This window comes from Cryptotermes secundus, unplaced genomic scaffold, assembly GCF_002891405.2.
Source record: "Cryptotermes secundus unplaced genomic scaffold, Csec_1.0 scaffold1304, whole genome shotgun sequence".
NCBI classification, from domain to species: domain Eukaryota; kingdom Metazoa; phylum Arthropoda; class Insecta; order Blattodea; family Kalotermitidae; genus Cryptotermes; species Cryptotermes secundus.
Window position 1 is genome coordinate 240,734 of NW_019723929.1, and position 17,658 is coordinate 258,391.

The following is a 17,658-nucleotide window of genomic DNA, read 5'->3' on the forward strand; positions in this document are numbered from 1 at the left end:
AAGTGTGCCGGCACTCCATCGTGCTGTATCCACAATTGCCTCCGCACAATCAGTGGCACGTCTTCTAGCAAAGTTGGAAGGATACGTTCCAGGAACACCTTCAAAAAGGGCCCATTGAGTCGCGATGGTAGGAGGAAAGGCCCAGTTAAGTGATCGCCAATGATGCCCGCCCAAACATTGACAGAAAATTGCGCCTGGTGGTAACCAACTACAGTAACGTTGAGGGTTTCGTCAGCCCAAACGTGGCTGTTTCGACAGTTGAACCAGCCATCCCTTGTAAACTTCCCTTCGTCTGTGAATAACACGTGATTCAGGAAGTTGGTTTGATGTAAACACTGGTGCAGTATCCACTGACAAAAGTGAACTCATGGTGCGAAGTAGGTGGACCTACGTCGTGTACTCGCGTTGGTTAATACGGATAAAGTTGTTGGTGATGCAGGATCCTCCAAACACTTGATTTTGATGTCCCCACAATCTTGGCAATGGCACGAGTGCTGCTGTGCTGCTGGATGGCTGTTCCTCTATGCAATGCAGTACGGCCCCTTCTGCATCAACGGTTCGAGCGTATCTTGAGCATCCCGCATGTTCTTGTGGACTCAGAGATCAAATTTCACCTAGTCGCTGGTGAATGCTCACAAACATTTTGCGAGAGGGATGTCTTCTGTTGGAAAATCTTTCCCTGTACAGCCTCTCCTCTTTTCGTGCATTTCCTTCAACCAAACCATAGAGATAATGCGTGTCTCTGAGCTCTGCGAACGTGTAGTCTTCCGCGATTGCAGAAGTGAGTGAATGTAAAGAAAGAACAGTCTAGCAGGCACACGTTCCTTTCATGTACCAAAACACCACTAGTTAGCTCGGGAAAACCATCAGCCGGAGTGAGCACAGTTTGGAGGGGGTAACATGCCTCTGCATGCAGTTCAACATTGAGGCGACAAGTTTAAACAAAATGGTATTAAATGCCTCTCTAGCTCTGATACTTTACATTTGCCGACATGGGTTCCTATTCCAAAGTTATTCTACAGGGAACCCTCAGTACGTTCCTGATGTATGGCACCAAACTCCTGGGACACCTGTATAACGAATGAGAACGGTACGTGAAAAGACTTATTGTTATTGATGCACAAAACACGTTCTGTAGTATTCATTATAACCTTCATGTCCACAAGAGTGGAATACCCTACCGGTATGAGTCATACCCTACAACATTCTAGACTGTGAACAGGTCCCAGCTGAACCTCACTTTCACCTGTCCTGGTGTACGCCTGAAGTAACTGTTTGTCATGTGTCACATGATTGCATATTCACTTACCGCAAATCGATTCTGAAATAGACTAATTATATTCATTCTGTCCTCAAATGATGTGAAAGTGAAACCGTGAAGGGAAGCGACAAATGAATTAACTTAATTTCTAAGCTAATTATAGAATTGGGTCAGCTGATGAACTAATTGGAATAAGAGAGAAAGGGCCATATGGAAATGCAAATAAAATGCTACGAACTTCAATGCCTTCTTGTTGTCTTTACTATTTAGCCAATTAGAGCATGTTCTAGGAAAACGCTCTGTAGCCGTAAATTGTGTTCCCCGTTACGTGTTTGAGAAGATGCCTCACTGACTGTAAGGACTGCTTAACATTCATGCGTGTTAGCGCTCGCAGTTCGTTGGTTTGGTAACCCGACATGGCGTAATTTCAGAGCTCTCCTCTCACCATTACATTCTTTTATATATACAAGAGTTTTCTTTTTTAATTAGCTTAGTGGGGGATGGATTCCAACTGGGCGCACTCGGCACGGCGACCACTGATGTGGAACCCACTGCGCGCAGATTTTTCGGTACAGCAGGTGTTTTGTCACAGTGGCGTGTACGGAACCGTGACTTATCCCCATCAAAAGCCTAATTTCTTCCACGGTGATCCGTCGGTTTGCCCGGATATGACCATCCAACGCAGCAATAACATCAGGAGTGATGACACGATGAGCCTGTCCTGGGCGAGCATCATCTTGCAGTGACACACATCCCTCTCGGAATCTCTTATGCCACGCCAGCACACGCAAACGTGACATGCTGTGTTCGCCGTAAACAATAGACATGCGACGATGAATTTCTCGTCCTCCTACTCCTTCAGCAGTCAAAAAGGGCACTACACTTCGCTGCTGTTCTTTACCCGCCTCCATTACTGATGTTGGATAACCACACGTAACGCTAACCTTACTTCCAGCACAATAAACAAACGACTATTGTGCAAGGTCACGTTGTCACTGTGCTTTCCCGAGTCTCCACCAGATGTTCGTACCGTAAAGAAATTCCAGTGTTACCAACTTGCGCGCCGTGTGAGTTATGCGTGGTGATCCGTTTTCATTTGACTGCCCCTTATATATAGAAGTATTATTTTATTGCTAGTGGGGTGGGACCAAGTCCCTTGTACTACGGCCACTTCTGGCCTATTGTACCAGCACCAGATGACAGGTAAAGGTGATTGTGCTGCAAGTGGTGGAATTAATATTGGCAGGAGAAACCGAAGTACTCGGAGAAAACCTGCACCAGCGCCACTTTGTCCACCACAAATCCCACTTGACCAGACCCGGGATCGAACCCGGGCCGCCGCAGTGGGAAGCCAGCGACTAACCGCTTGAGCTATGGCGCGGCCAATATATAGAAGTACCCGTGTCAATGTGAAACCCGTCAGAAACAGGCGAGTTATTTGAGATCCCTTGAAATTCTGGGGAAGAGAGCTCTTCTGCAGACCTGTATCAAACTTGAGCGATCGTCCCGTTGCCTCCCCATTAATGGTACATAACGGCCTCCATGAGTCCCATAGCAGAAGTGCATAACAGCTTTATCTATGCAGGACACAACAGTGGGAGGTCGCATGTTGTGCGGGCCTGCAGCGCGTCACCAAGAGCGTCCCCAACTTTCGGGCGTCGTCTCATAGGTTCAGCGGCTCGCGTGGGAGGAAGACTCACCCTGGCTTGCGACATCAGGGGCTCTCCGACGCCGTCCTCCAAGTGGTACAGGTAAGGTCATATTCCACTTATAAGGCATAGTTATCTTTCGAATTCGGACAGAGGTGATTCTGGAATTTGCTCTTATAAACACCGAGTATTCCATGGTCTTCTTTTCTTGGAAAGCTTGTCAGACGTGAATAGGAACGCGTTCCTTGCACGATGCACATGTACGTATTCAATGCATGCATGGGAGATGTTGTCTGCCTGTCCGCATGTTTCAACCCAAGTACAGCCGGACGGTTTATTTAATGACGCTGTAATTAGCACAGATTATAAGGCGTCGACTGGTATGACAACCAGTGAAAAATCTTACTTTATCGTTAAAAAACTGTATTTTGCCAGCAAAATGTATTTATCTGTCTTCCATACATGGTTCTTGCAATGAACAGCTATTATTTCCATAAACACCATTACTTACTCAGTCCGTTTCTCTTATATCCTGCGGTGTCGAGGTTCTTTTTCCATTTTGATCGTTCTACAGACGGCAGGACTCCTTGGACGAGTGATCGGCTCGTCGCAAGGCCTCTACCTAAACACAGGGCAACACAAACACAGAATAAACCCATACACATACTGAACATCCATATGCCTTGTGTGGGATTGGAACCCGAGCGCACGAAGAGAGCACATGCCGTGACCGGCAGCTCAAGTTACGTGTATTGAGCTTCTTATTGTACAGCCTTTATCCTCGTGTTGCTTCCTCTCCCTTAAGTCAGCAGTTTCCTCACAAACACACTTAATCTCTAAGTAGATACTACAGGGTTCTGAAGGTGCTGTATAACACACAGAGAACTTATAACTTCTTAGTTATTTAGAACCCGGACAATGGACAAAGTCCGAACCCCCAGTATCTCTGTGCGACACTTCATCTCTTCCCTCCCGGTTATAATGCAAGCAGCTAAGTATCTAAATCAGTTCCATTTCAGACCAAATTAAAGTAGGTAACTTGAATCTTAAGCTTAAGTGACGTTTCCTTCCCACCAGATGGAGCTTAAGTGCACAAGTGACAATTCCTTCTCGCGCTTACGTAATAGTTGTAAGGCCTGCATGAAATGCCAGAACCCCATTAGCAGCGTTCGTTACGGGGAGGCAAGGTGCGTCGGTGCGTCGGCGCGTCCTACACGTCGGACGAACGTCGATAATCTTAAGAAATCTGTAGATGTTTTGAACGACGTGACCGGTATCGAAATATTTCTAGCACTCTTCAATAAAAGTAAGCCCTAGTAAATGTAATAATAATAATAATAATAACAACAACAGTAATGACTTCTTAAACTTGTTATATGCTAAAGCGGTTTAAAGATTACTTCATTAGATGTATTTCATGTATTAAAGGTGTAGTACTAATTTTGAAATGGTTTCGCCTTTTTCTTTATTAGAAATACTCCTTGCCACTTTTTTACTTATAACCATTGCGTATAGAAAGATGTCAGATTTGAGGTGCGGAAATGATTGCCTCCCCACTCGTCCTTCAGGTAAGGGCAGTATGAAGGTGAAAACGTTAGAATGGTTGGAAGTAGTTGTCTGAGGCAAGTGGCCACGAGATTTTGATATTCTTAATTGATTTGGAATTATATAATTTGTAAAAAATAATTTAATGATTTGACACGTGTTTCTTCTAAATAAAGTGTCACATCTCGGTTTGTACATCACATGAAACCCATTATGCCTCCATTACAAAGCCCAACCGATTAACGCTGTTAAGGGAATTGTGAGAACTGTACGGGCAGAATGCAGTTTCAGTGTGTGGCAGCAGGTTGCACTACTGTGCTTTACTGTTCTAGGAACGGAGACTTGGTGGTGCGTTCGTCCAGAGTGACTCCCACATGGGATGGGCGTACTGCGCGCCTGGAAGTTGAACCTCTGGAACTGGAGGACGCAGGCATGTACACGTGTGTGGCGGAAAACGAGGTGGGCAGAACGAGATGCTCTGCCAGACTAGTTGTTCTAGATGAGGACGACCCCAGTCAGGAAGACAAGCAGCCGCCAGTTTTCTTGCAGAATCTGCTTCCGGAAACAGTGGCAATGGACGGCGATATGTTGGAGCTCCAGGTGCGGCTGCAAGGTGAGTGTTGATGGCATCCGTTTCGCTGCTGTTGGTCCCTTAAGATTAGTTAGTGAGTTCGAAACAGAGATCTATCTAAAATTCAGAATTCTTAAAGGGAGCATAAAACTGTGCATTCGTTTACTTTTAGTTTCCTCCTCTGTTAAACTGCGCTGTTGAAACAGCCTATTTCCATTTGAAACAGAGTTGGAGCTGACCTCATAAAGTCTAATTTCATACTATAGACTTCCTGTCCTACAGCTTCATATTGTTAATATATGTTTAGGTAATGTAAACTTACATTTGAACGGTGAAATTCATTTCAGCTTATGAATTGGTTGTCTTTATTTTTAGCTATATTCTTGTTTCGTTCAATTTATTTATCTTTTGTTTATTTGATTGTTCCTGTCGTTTGTTTCGTTTTGTTTTAGTTCTTACAAATGAAAGTGGAGAGCTTCTTCAGTCACATCTTCACTTTTGTCTCTAAAGACCCAAACAGACAGAAATTGACAGTTTCGTGCCCTTGCCAAATTCACTTACTAAGTTTTTTTCATCCAAAGTTTATGATTATGTTTATCATCTATCTCAAACAGACTTCGCCCACTCGAACACTGGGATCGTAGGTTCGAATCCCACTTGAGGCGTGGATGTCTACTTTTATTCTGTGTTTGTGTTGTTCTGTGTGTAGGTAGAAGCCTTGAGACGGGCTGATCCACCGTCAAAGTAGTCCTGCCAACTGTGTAAAGGATCAAGAATGTGAAAAAGCGGCCAAGGCCCAACAAAAGGCTGTAGAGCTATAATAATAATAATAATAATACAATTTGAAAGGACTAATTCGTATCTTAGCCGGTCACGGTAGCCGAGCGGTCTAAGGCATGTACTGTCTTCGTTCGCTCGGAAGCCTGGATCGTGGGTTCGAATCCCACTCAGGGCATGGATGTTTGTGGCGTTTTTCTGTGTTTGTCTACAGGTAGAGGCCTTGCGACGAGCTGATCACTCGCCCAAGGAGTCCTACCGTATGTGTAAGATCTAGAAAAACCGAAGTGAACGGAGTTCATGGAGGTAGGCCTAGGCCCACTGGGGCTGTAGTGCCAAGGGGGGGGGGGGAATTCGTATCTTGCTATAGAAAACGATCTATTTAAGTACAAGAACGTAATTTTAGACATACATGACCTTTTAAAGTATCGCTATTTTTTTCTACACAAAGGAGTATGCCTGAAAGTCATTACTGCTCTAATTAGTTCTCAATTCTGAAGATTACAATATCAAATTGTGTGATTCCGTATAGTCTGTTAGATAGTTTCTTACCTTTCAAGGAAACCTGTCACCTCAGTCTTCAAGATAATGATTTGCCATATTTGAAGTTATACAGTAGTTAGCTGATTGTGTGGAATGTTATCGTGTTCCCCATTGCTGATTAGATAGATGCATACAATTATCAGTTCAGAGATATCAGACCCGTCACACATTGCCGTGTTTCTGCACGTAAACTTACTAGTTTAGTTGTTCGCAGTTGTAGATAGTGACAGTGCAGAATTCCGCTTACAGAACATCGGCTCATGGAGGTACATTCCGTGGAAGCATAAAGTTATTTCTATAGTGAGATTGGTATTCTTGGTTGTGACTGTCTTCCGAGAAGTGACATTGTGCAGTCTGGTATAAGTTTGCCACCGTTTAGGGTGGGCGTATTGCTTCTGCGTAATTACTTGACTTACTTGCTCTTTAATCGTGAAGAAAGAGGCAGTACGTTCTTCCGAAACGTCGATCAGTTTGGATCAGGCTACATTGCTAGTAGACTTGAAAAGGATTCCATCGTCTGGTGTATATAAGACAAAAAAACTACGTTTCGGAGACTGGATCTGTCTCCGTCCTCCGCCCAACTGAGTAGGTTTATCCTGCTCCATCCACCTGAGGACGGACATAGTTCCAGTCTCCGAAACGTAATTTTTTTTTGTCTTATACACGTATATACCAGACGATGGATAGAGTCCAAAATAAGCCTAACAGTTCTGTACAGGCTACATTGTGTCACATTCCAGAAACTTCATGAATTTTAGGCCAACTTGTCAAGGTAAGCTGAAAGTAAAGTTGACCTGCGCTTGACCTCGCCACTAGATGGAGGTGAGTGCCAGCTTCACTCCCCGGACGCTCTGTCCCTAAGGGATGATCCCCCGCTAACCATTGGACATTAGCCTGAGCGAGCTCCGGAGCAAGTGTGGACGTTGTGGAGTAGAAAACCATCTCTTGCTCCTTCTGGTAATCGAATCCGGCCATCCAGGCCGTAGCCCGTCACTATATCGGCTTAGCTATCACGGCTCATAGCTTACGCACAGTAAAATATTGTTACAGTGATGACATGAAGGGGAATTTGAAATTAATTTGAAATGTCAGAAAACCTAAAGAAAGAGACCTTTTTAGACAAATAAGCTGAGAAGGATGGATGATATTAAAATTATAGTCAGTTTATTTTATGTTTGTAATGTGTCGTCAATTTTTTTAATTATTGTTAAGCAATAGAACAATGCACTGACCCTACTTGCCGGTTTACACAGAAATGTTTGTGCACTCGACTGACGACCATCAAGGCACCAATGCTGTCTGCCCCAATCGCAGACTCAGACGGTCCTTTTCCTTTTGACACTGCACACTTCTTTGTTGATTCTGTTTCTTTCTCTGTTTCAGCCGGTTTAGAAAATCTCGGTAGCTGTAGTGGTAGTCATGTTACAGCCCAATGTGACAAAATAGAAAAGGAAAAAGTTACTTGTGTGCCCCTGAAAGTAAAAACCCATAAGACAACATAATTTGCAACTTTTTGAGCCTAGCAGTTTCTATATATTGCAACTACTTTAACGTAACAAAGCTGTGCAGTCTACCCTAAAAGCTTCTTCGTGCATTTCATATGGTTCTCAGGATAAGCAGCAGTGAGCGGTTGATGTTTGTAGCGGAGACGTAATGTTTCCTATGAGGTACGAACGGAATTTCTCTATATTATTTTGAAGAAATTCAGTCTTTAAAGGGTTAAAGCTGGATGCTCCGTAGAAGGAGGCCGTGACAGTTTTGGCCCCAGCCTTGCAAAATTTAGACCTACCAAGACACGGTTTGGGACTAATGCCGATTTGCATACTTTTTCCACGTCATTTCATCAGTTTCAAAATTCCACTTATGATCAGAAGACTAATATGCTATTCAGAGCAAGTTCCAAGTTCGTAACTCAGATTCGCTTCCATCTGATACCAAAGCGACATATTCACAGGGACGCCGCCTCTGGACGTTATATGGGTGAAGGACGGCATGGAGATTCCAGACTGTGAGGATTTCCGATACGTGGACCATGGCGACGGCCGCTTCGGTCTGCGCCTGGCTGATGTCTTCCCGCAAGACTCCGGGGAGTATCGCTGTGAGGCGTACAGTGAGCATGGAGACGCAGTCACTAGAGGCATCGTCACTGTCAGAGGTATGCTTTGGTTCTGCACGTCAATCTCCATGCAGTTATGACCACAGTCTGGGAAAATGTAAAGCTGGGTACATAACATGAGCGCGCATTCTACTGTAACGTGACAGGGTAATGCAGCAAGGTTTCGACTTGCATGTTACGGCGTTCAGATGTGTACGACAGGGCGAGCATTCGGACGGACAGTTTGCATTTTCGTGACCCACCAAATGTTCGCAGCTATTGGTCTGAGCGTGTCACCTTTATAGGCAGCTAGAGTAGCTTTAATATTCATACACCATATTTTGTCAAAGAATAAGAAACTGAAGAGAAAGCTGTTGCTGGGAAACGGAGTTGTAAGGAGAACTGTGTTTAGTGGTGCGAGTTTGTTAGCGGACTTGAAGCTCTAAGAAATTAGTGTACAGTACAAACATTTTACATACATGGCTCCAGCATATTTGGAATTTAAGATTAATTCAATCTGTCCGAAGATTTGCGCGCTGATCACATTGGCCGCGCGATATAAGGCATGAACTGTCTTCGCTCACGCGAAATCTTGGATCGTGGTTTCGAATCCCACTCAAGGCATGGATGTGTGTGTGTGCATTTTTTCTGTCTTAGTATTGTCCTGTGTAGGTAGCGGCCTTGCTGCGGGCTGATCACTTGTCCAGAAGATTACGAAACTGAAGAAGAGGCCAGGGCCCAACAAAGGGCTGTAGAACCATTGATGAATGAATGGAAATTAGCGAGCATACCGCATACCGAGCAGCTGTTCCATTTGAACAGAGACTGGCAGTTACACTGCGGGTTTTGGCCACGGGCGATTCCTTCACCAGCCTGCGATACGTTTTCGAAATTTCGGAACAAGCAACGGCCGGATTATTCCAGACGCCCGCAGCCATCGCTACTCTTCCAAAACGTCGTATTTGGTGTGTTTATTGTAATACTTGGGATGCGTTATATCCCAGAGCACAGCCTTAGCTTTGCACAGTTCTCCGAATATTAACACGCTTCTATTATTGTACTTCATTGAAAATTAGAATACACAAAATAGGGAATATGAAAAATAGAGTGGAGAAATAACCAGAACCTGACGAGAAACAGTTTTCAATGGGCGCATGCGCACAAACATGTACACACATGCTCTAATAATGTGATGTAACATCTTTTGATGCTCGATGGGAAACCGACCGTGCCGCGAACCGAACAAGTGAGGTACAGTCGCGCCGTACACAAGTTACATCACGCTGTTGTGACTGTACGCAACAGAACTGGGCATGTAATGAAAGTTAACACCATAAACGCTCCCCATAAATCCTTGTTTATATTGTCTTAATGTACATCTAAACAATGAGCAGTGAAATTCATGTGTATAAAATAGGATGCAGTTTACGATTGGGTGTGTGACCGAATACGGTGGCTCATGCGATAAGGCTTGTGAATTACATTCGGAAAGTTTTCGGGTGGGATACCGACTATCCTAATTGAGTGTTTTCGTGGTTCTTCTGTCTATTGTCGAGATAAAGTTATTTTCACTTCTTCGTTAACTGTCCACCAATTTGGGTCCATATAATCTTGAGTTATTGCTAGAATTGTTAAAATTGACCGTTTACAAGTATATGTATGTTGTATGGTCTCAAGCCGTTTCCATGGAAACATGTAGTTTTCATATGTTTATACAGATGGCAGGTCTATGTTAGAAACTGTACCGCCTCAAGGGTAAAGGTGTAATATAACTGATCAACTGCTGCAAATTGACATGAGGAAAGGGAGGAGATCAGGTGCACAAGGGATAAAGGGAAAAATGTAGGTGAAAGTTAAAGATATGAAAGAAAGTATTCCCCGTTCAATTTCAGGGGGCAGAAACCTCCTGTTTACATGTAGAATTTGTGATATCTTTGTCGTGCAAGTGCCATATCCTTCATCATAGTATTTTCATTAAGAAAATGACGAATTCTGTTAATTCAATAAACAGTTCTGTTGACAAAGAATAAAATATGTAAATATTAGCTATATTCATTTGTCTGAAGAAGAACATGGTATAACAGTCTGCATTGTGAATTAAATGTAAAGAGGAGGGTCTCACATTATTTTCCAAAAATAATAACAAACTATCCGCTCTCTTTATATGTTTACGTAAATTTGTTCCAAAGATTTGAGGTTTTGACGGCGGTGACTATGAAGAAAACAGTCTTCTGGGATGTGCCGCCGTGTAGATATTGTGTTCGCTCGCAGATTTCGTCTTGTCTTCTACCCTGAAGATGGAGGCGATACGTTCCTCCGAAACGTCGGTTAACGCAATATCTACACGGCGCCACATCCCAGAAGACTGCTTTCTTCTTGTTCTGAAGACTTCCCCTAAACAGGTTAATGCACTCAGGGGAATATCTGAACCTGCTGGAAAAAAATACACAACAAAGAACTTCAGCTTCATAATCTGCACACTTCGTCACATATAATTAGAGTGCTGAAGGCACGGAGACAAGACGGGGAGGTCACATATTCATACATTTAGTTGGAAAGCCTGAAAGGAATAGACAAATTGGAAGACCTGGACATAGCTGGAAACATGCCAGTAATATTAAAACTGGTCTTATAGGAGTATGGTATGAGGGTGTGGATTGAATTCACCTGGATTATGGAGGTATCCAGTGCTAGGCTATTGTGAACACATTAATTAACTTTCGTGTTACAGCAAATTGCCCGAATCCCTTGACCAACTGATTGGTCATCAGTTTCTGAAGGCCACTTGTGTTTCACGGGGTTCATTAAGTTAGATTCAACAACTATCTCAGGACAGAAATGAATAGCGGGCTCTTGTGATGAAGGTGATGAACGTTCCATCTCCTTAATAGGAATGCCCTTGATCAATGAATAGCCATCAGATTCTTAATTAAAGCTTTTTACCATTTCTAATGAAACAGGAAGTGCTGCCCCAGGTTTTCTGAGTCGCTATGTTTCCTGGAGCTGATCAAGTAGCAATAAGCCCAGCTGCGTTTTCCTGCCCAAGTTTGGGGGCACGCGTGGCGTAGTTGGTTGACGCACTATGTTACAAGCCGGAAGGTCGCAGGTTCAAGTCCCGGTGAGGCCATTGATTTTTTTTCAATTGACCTAATCCTTCCAGCCGCACTATGGCCCTGGAGTCGACTCAGCCTCTAACAGAAATGAGTACCAGGAATATTCTTGGGGGTAAAGGATGGCCGGCGCGTAAGGCTGACAACCTTGCCGCCATATATGAGCCGACTGTCTAGAAAATGTGGGAACCTCAGCATCTCACAACCCTATGGGCCTCCACGGCCTGTTTTACACGGATAGCTTTACTTACTTACCGCCCAAGTTTCGCAACACTAGCTTGGAGATACTGAGTAAAACGAACATGCGTCACTTGTGAGTACTTGTTGCTTGTGTGTGCAGAGGGCAGCACGAGCGTACAGTTCAGCAAGAAGCCGACCCCAGTGCTGACGTCTCCCGGCAGCACCGCCTCATTCTGCGCGCGGGTCCACAGCGGCAGTGGCTGTAGTGCTCGGCCGCAGGTTTCCTGGACGGTGGCTGGCAGGCCCCTCGACTCTTCAAGGCACAAGGTAAGCTCCATGAACAATACGACGTATACCTGACACCTCAATTAACATGAATAATGAGTACGTTTCTGATTACTGCCATTGATTTACTGTTTGAAGCCAAGGAAACATACGTCATTGTTCTTTTTGTGAGCTTAGGGAAGCTTAGAATGTGAAAAGGGGGCGCGATGGTGCTAGTAGCGATTGTGATAGCAGTAGTAAGAGTAATAGTCATAATAATATAATTTATTTAAATGTTTCTCCACAGCTAAGTTGCCAGCTAATTACAGGCAGCGCCTAATGAACTACTACCTCTAATAATAATAATAATAATAATAATAATAAGCCGAAGGCGAAGTAGCCGGGTGGTCTCCGGGTGCAATACGGACTATTGTTCAAGAGTGTTCTGAGTTCGACTTCCGGTCAAATCTGCCTTCCGGTTTTTCAGCTCAGAGGTTTAAACCTTCAGCTCTGTCGGAGATAACACTTTGAAATGTGAAGAATACCAGCCCTCGACCATGTCAAGTTACAGGCCCCCTCTTCTGACCATTTTTCTCATGATGTCCCTATGACAGGATAACACAATCCGTTGTGTGGGTGCCTTCACCTGACTTTGCCACGGGAACACAGGCCAGAGGGATTGAACCAAGGTCCCTGCATGCACTACTTAATACTAAATAATAATAATAATAATAACAGTTAAATTTGCTGTTTAAGTCGCATGATTCCTTTCTGCGTGCAGAATTACTCCTTCATTAGAGAGAGATGTGTTCCGGGACTCACCCAACTTCCCATCCAGTGGGTACCGGGGGTAAAGCGGCGGGGGCGTGAAGCAGACTGCTAACCTCTAACTACTGCCGAGGTCAAGAATACGTGGATCTATACATCGATTCTCCCATACGCCTCCATGGCGTAGTGCTTAATTAGTTATGCACAGGTACAGCTTAACCTTAAGGGTGCACGCGGTAGCGTAGTTGGTTGAGGCACTGTGTTACAAGCCGGGAGGTCTCGGAATCAAATCCCGATGAGGTGGATTTTTCCAATTTACCTAAACCTTCCAACCGCACTATGGCCCTGGGGTCGACTCAGCCTCTAGCAGAAATGAGTACCAGGAGTCTTCCTGGGGGGTAGAGGGCGGCCGGCGTGTAAAGCTGACAACCTCACCGCCGTCTTTGAGCCGACTGTCTAGAGAAAATGTGGGAGCCTCGACGTCTCAGCCCTATGGGCTCTCAGGGTCTGTTACATGAATAGCGTTTACAGGGGAGAGATTACAGCCGTTTGGCTCCATTTCGAAGTCTCATAACAGGGTGGATCTGATAGTCTCTTTCAGACCATCAAGTTGCCTTGAGGAACAAGTCACCGAAATTCTCTTCCATCCGAAAGGAACACTTATTTACATTCAATGTAACATGACAGAAAATATTTCATCAACACACTGTTTTATTGTTGTGTTCTTGAACACAGACATGTAGCAACACATGGCACGAACAGATGTCGATCCAGTGACGTCACAGTATCGCTACAGTTCGGAGAAGAGCGTCACTAGGCCAGTATTGCTGCAGACCGTGTCTTCCTTCGTTTTGATGCTCAGAGGTGTTCAGTACGCAGTTTATTGTCGAAAACGAGCGAGAATTCCGTGATCTAACAAGTGAGAACTGTAATGAGAGAAGTAATTAGCGTTTATGTATAATAATACAAACATAGTATTCAAAATTTCCACGTTCGATCATGACTTCTGCCATTAATACAGTGGTGACATATTTGTGACCACTGTGGCAACCTGATGACGTAAGTAGTGCCAGATCCAAAAATGTTTTGTGGGCACATATGAAACACATAACTGGGGTGCAGTAGGTTTGTGGTATGGCATGCAGAATTAGTAAGCAGACTTTGCTTGGAGTTCTTAGATTAAACTTGAAGAATGCAGAGTGAATGCGTTAGAAGGCAGTTTTGAATTTGAGAGGCAGGAATTGGCAGGAAGGACTTACAGCGCGGAGTTTTATAATTTGTACTGGACACGCATTGAGGAGTGTTATCCTGAGAAGTGCCTACTTTCTATTCGGAAAATCTGGGAAGGTTATGGAATGACTCTTAGCAAAAGAAGGTATGAGCATGTGGACTGGAATCAGAGTAGGGTCCGGTGCCGGGTTCTTGGAAACACGGAAATTACCCTTCGGTTTTCATGGACAGGGCACCGAATTTACTGAGGTGAAAGGCTTAACGGTTTCTCACATACCCCGCTCCATAGATGTTACTTCGGTTTAAATGAAAATTTGCTTATATTCCGTGTTAAATGTTTCAACATAGAAACGTTTCAGAAATAGGGAATATTCAAACTGCAATATTTACACACGGACACAACCAGAGATACTGTGTATTTGTGATTCCTGTTTCTGTCGTTAGCATATTGTAATCGCTTTGAAGAAAATAACACTTGCCTATGACTTGAAACCACTTTACAGAAGTTTAATTTAGAATTTAATGTTATTAAGAATGTACATGGAATCCTTATGTTGGATTTCAGCCTCTCAGTGCGGTTTCTGCCTGCTTGTACTGTTTTCTTGTTTGTACCCTGAAGATGGAGACGATAAATTTCTCCGTAAGGTTGAGCTGTCTCCGAACTGCATGGTGTTACAACCCAGAAGACCGTAATCTTTATATTGATGAATGATTCGTCAAAACCTTTGGAGGGTTTATTGGTTTAAGTTATGTCTTGTTTTGTTGTGAATATGTCGTGACGTTGCAATATTGGGATCGTATGCACTCAGTTCGTCTGTAGAACTGTATCACAGATTTGGAATGCTAGCTCAGTTCCTCTTAAAATTTCGCAATGCGTTATATTCCGCTTAAGGAAAATTACGTAAAACGACAGCGCTGTGACGCATTTATCATTTAAATAGCTCCGTTTATAATCTTCAGATAAAGTTCAAACTATCTGAGAGTGCTTCCTTCACGTAAGTTCATACCAGGTCCACCCGAATTCTTCACATAAATTTCAAAGTGTCTTAGACTTCAAATAAAGTTTAAAGTACCCCCCACTAGAACATTCAGGTGAAGTTCAGACTAGCTCTGTCTGGAAGCTTTTGATAAAGTATCGAATCTTAAAATAAATTTTAACCAACCTCGTCTTGCCACCTTCAGAGAGCTCTTTATACAATTCTAGTCCCAATGTTCTTAAAATATAGTGTTTTAAATTAAAGTTATAGGTCGCGATTATATATTAGCATAATATATTCAAGTCTTACATCCAGTTTTTGTGTGAAGAAACTGTTTTGGAGATAAGTTGTGCAGTTGGATTGAAGCTTTGTTGAAATTGCGGTCCGTTAGACTGATACATATTTTTTTTAATTGCTAGTGGGGTGGGACTAAGTCCCTTGTACAGCGGCCACTTCTGGCCTATTGTACCAGCCCCAGATGATAAGTGAGGGTGATTGTGGAGCAGTTGGTGGAATGAAGATTGGCAGGGGAAACCGAAGCACTCGGAGAAAACCTGCTCCAGCACCGCTTTGTCCACCACAAATCCCCCTTGACCAGACCCGGGATCGAACCTGGGCCGCCGCGTTGGGAAGCCAGCAACTAACCGCTTGCGTTATGGCGCAACCATAGACTGAGACTTACTGAAGTAGCTCTCCCTCAGCAACTCTTCCCGTCACAGGTTTGCGGAACGTATGGATAAGTGGACAGATATGACCTCAATGCTACAGATGACCGTTCTTTATCAGAAACAGTCAGTACTGCCAGTATTTCGTCTTTCATAATTGATTAAACGTCCTGAATGCTGGACTGCGCTAACACAGGGTAACAAACGTGTCTTTGGATTAGACATCCTGTCTTTTTGCTTCCGTTGTGGTCAAGAACGCCAAATACACCGCCTTCATGGCGAATTACGGAACAACCAAGGAGTCGATCCTTGCAGCGTAGCATACACGGTGCAGGGAATTTAATTGACTGTACTTTATTTTTCTCACATTTGTCCAGAATCAGTGTTTACTTTTGTATAGAAAATCTGTGGCCTTCGAGAAAATTTTAGACACTATAAATGCTGGACTGAAGCCACCACAGGCTTATAAGCATTGCCCACTCCTACCATCCCATCTTCGTGGCACATTACGGACATCCTAATAGATGGTGCTTGTGACGTGGCGCACATGGTACTGGGACTGACGACTGTATTTATCTCCTTTAGTAATTTTACCTGTTTGTTTTAAAGAGCTTACTGTTTTAAAGAGCTTACTGGACCATTTGCAGCCTGCCTTATGCCAACATTGAGCTTAACATTTATGGTTCCTTATTTTTAATTGAAAACTATAGAATGAGGAACTTCATAACCTGTACTCTTCTTCAAGTATAATTAGAATGATCAAGTGAAGGAGGACGAGGTGGACAGGGCATGTAGCACGAATGGGGGAGATGAGGAATGCATATAGGATATTGGTGGGAAAGCCAGAAGGAAAGAGACCACAGGGAAGACCAAGGCGTAGGTGGGTGGACAATATTAAAATGGATCTTAGAGAAATAGGATGGTATGGATTTGATTGATCTGGCTCAGGATAGGGACCAGTGGAGGGCTCTTGTGAACACGGTAATGAACCTTCGAGTTCCATAAAATGCTGGGAAATTCTTGAGTAGCTGCAGAATTGGCGGCTCCTCCAGAAGGGCTCAGCTCCATGAGTAAGTAAGTAAGTAAGTAATTTTTTAATTACATCCATGTTTAAACTGCAGTCTGAGAACTGTATAATTGGCTCCTTTGTTACTGGATCAAATAATGAATGTTTTAATTTAGTCTTTATCCAGACGAAAATAGCCATAGCTGCTGAGCCACCTAGAACCCCCCCCCTCCCCGCACAAAAATGACATTGGAAGGTAGGATATAAATAAGATGTTTGAGAATAACAGTGGAAATGCAGGAGGTGGGAAAAATTATGGAAGCACTAAGTAACTGAGGAATATAATTTGTTTGTGTTTGCTACAATCAGAGGACTTCAGTTCATAACACTGAATGTTCTTCCATTCATTTACATTTTGTAGTGCTCGTGTTAGTGCATTAGTGATTATTCTGAGTGACAGTCCGTGTGAAAGAACCGGAAAATGGAGGACTCGTCGGATTCTGAAAGAGGACAGGCGGTTGATGCACGTTTGGCTGGACCAGTTGTCACAATAACCGTCCCATTATCAGGTGTGTCGAGAGCGACAGTTTCTGAGGTTATGTCGGCAGGCACGAATCTTGCGAAGACAACATCAGGGAAGAGGAACAGTGGGCGACAGTCAGCAGGGACAAAAAGAGACCCTCATACATTAAGATGAATTATTTTAAAAAATCACTGAACCACTGCAGCAGAAGTGAATATTCATCTTGAAGGCCCTGTTCCCACAGAAACTGTCCAACATGAGCTTCACAGATCCAGCACAAACCCACGGAAAGGCAGCGGTTGCTAAACCTCTGAGTACTGGAAGCAATGCTCAGATACGTAGCCGGTCACGGTAGCATGTACTGTCTTCGCTCTCTTGGAAACCGGGATCGTGGGTTCCAATCCCACTCAGGGCATGGATGTGTGTGTGCGTTTTTCTGTGTTTGTGTACAGGTAGAGGCCTTGCGACGAGCTGATCACCCGCCCAAGGAGTCC

At 43.8% G+C, this 17,658-nt stretch overlaps 1 protein-coding gene across 2 annotated transcripts in view; it reads left to right on the forward strand.

The window, feature by feature from the left end:
• LOC111862207 (myosin light chain kinase, smooth muscle) overlaps positions 1-17,658 on the forward strand; it is a 277,919-nt gene that overhangs the window by 205,102 nt on the left and 55,159 nt on the right. For both annotated transcript variants that reach the window (XM_023847414.2, XM_023847415.2), the window contains 4 exons: positions 2,847-3,012; positions 4,788-5,068; positions 8,301-8,501; positions 11,892-12,058. In XM_023847414.2, coding sequence (XP_023703182.1) covers positions 2,847-3,012; positions 4,788-5,068; positions 8,301-8,501; positions 11,892-12,058 — 815 coding nt within the window. The remainder of the gene's footprint in view (positions 1-2,846; positions 3,013-4,787; positions 5,069-8,300; positions 8,502-11,891; positions 12,059-17,658) is intronic.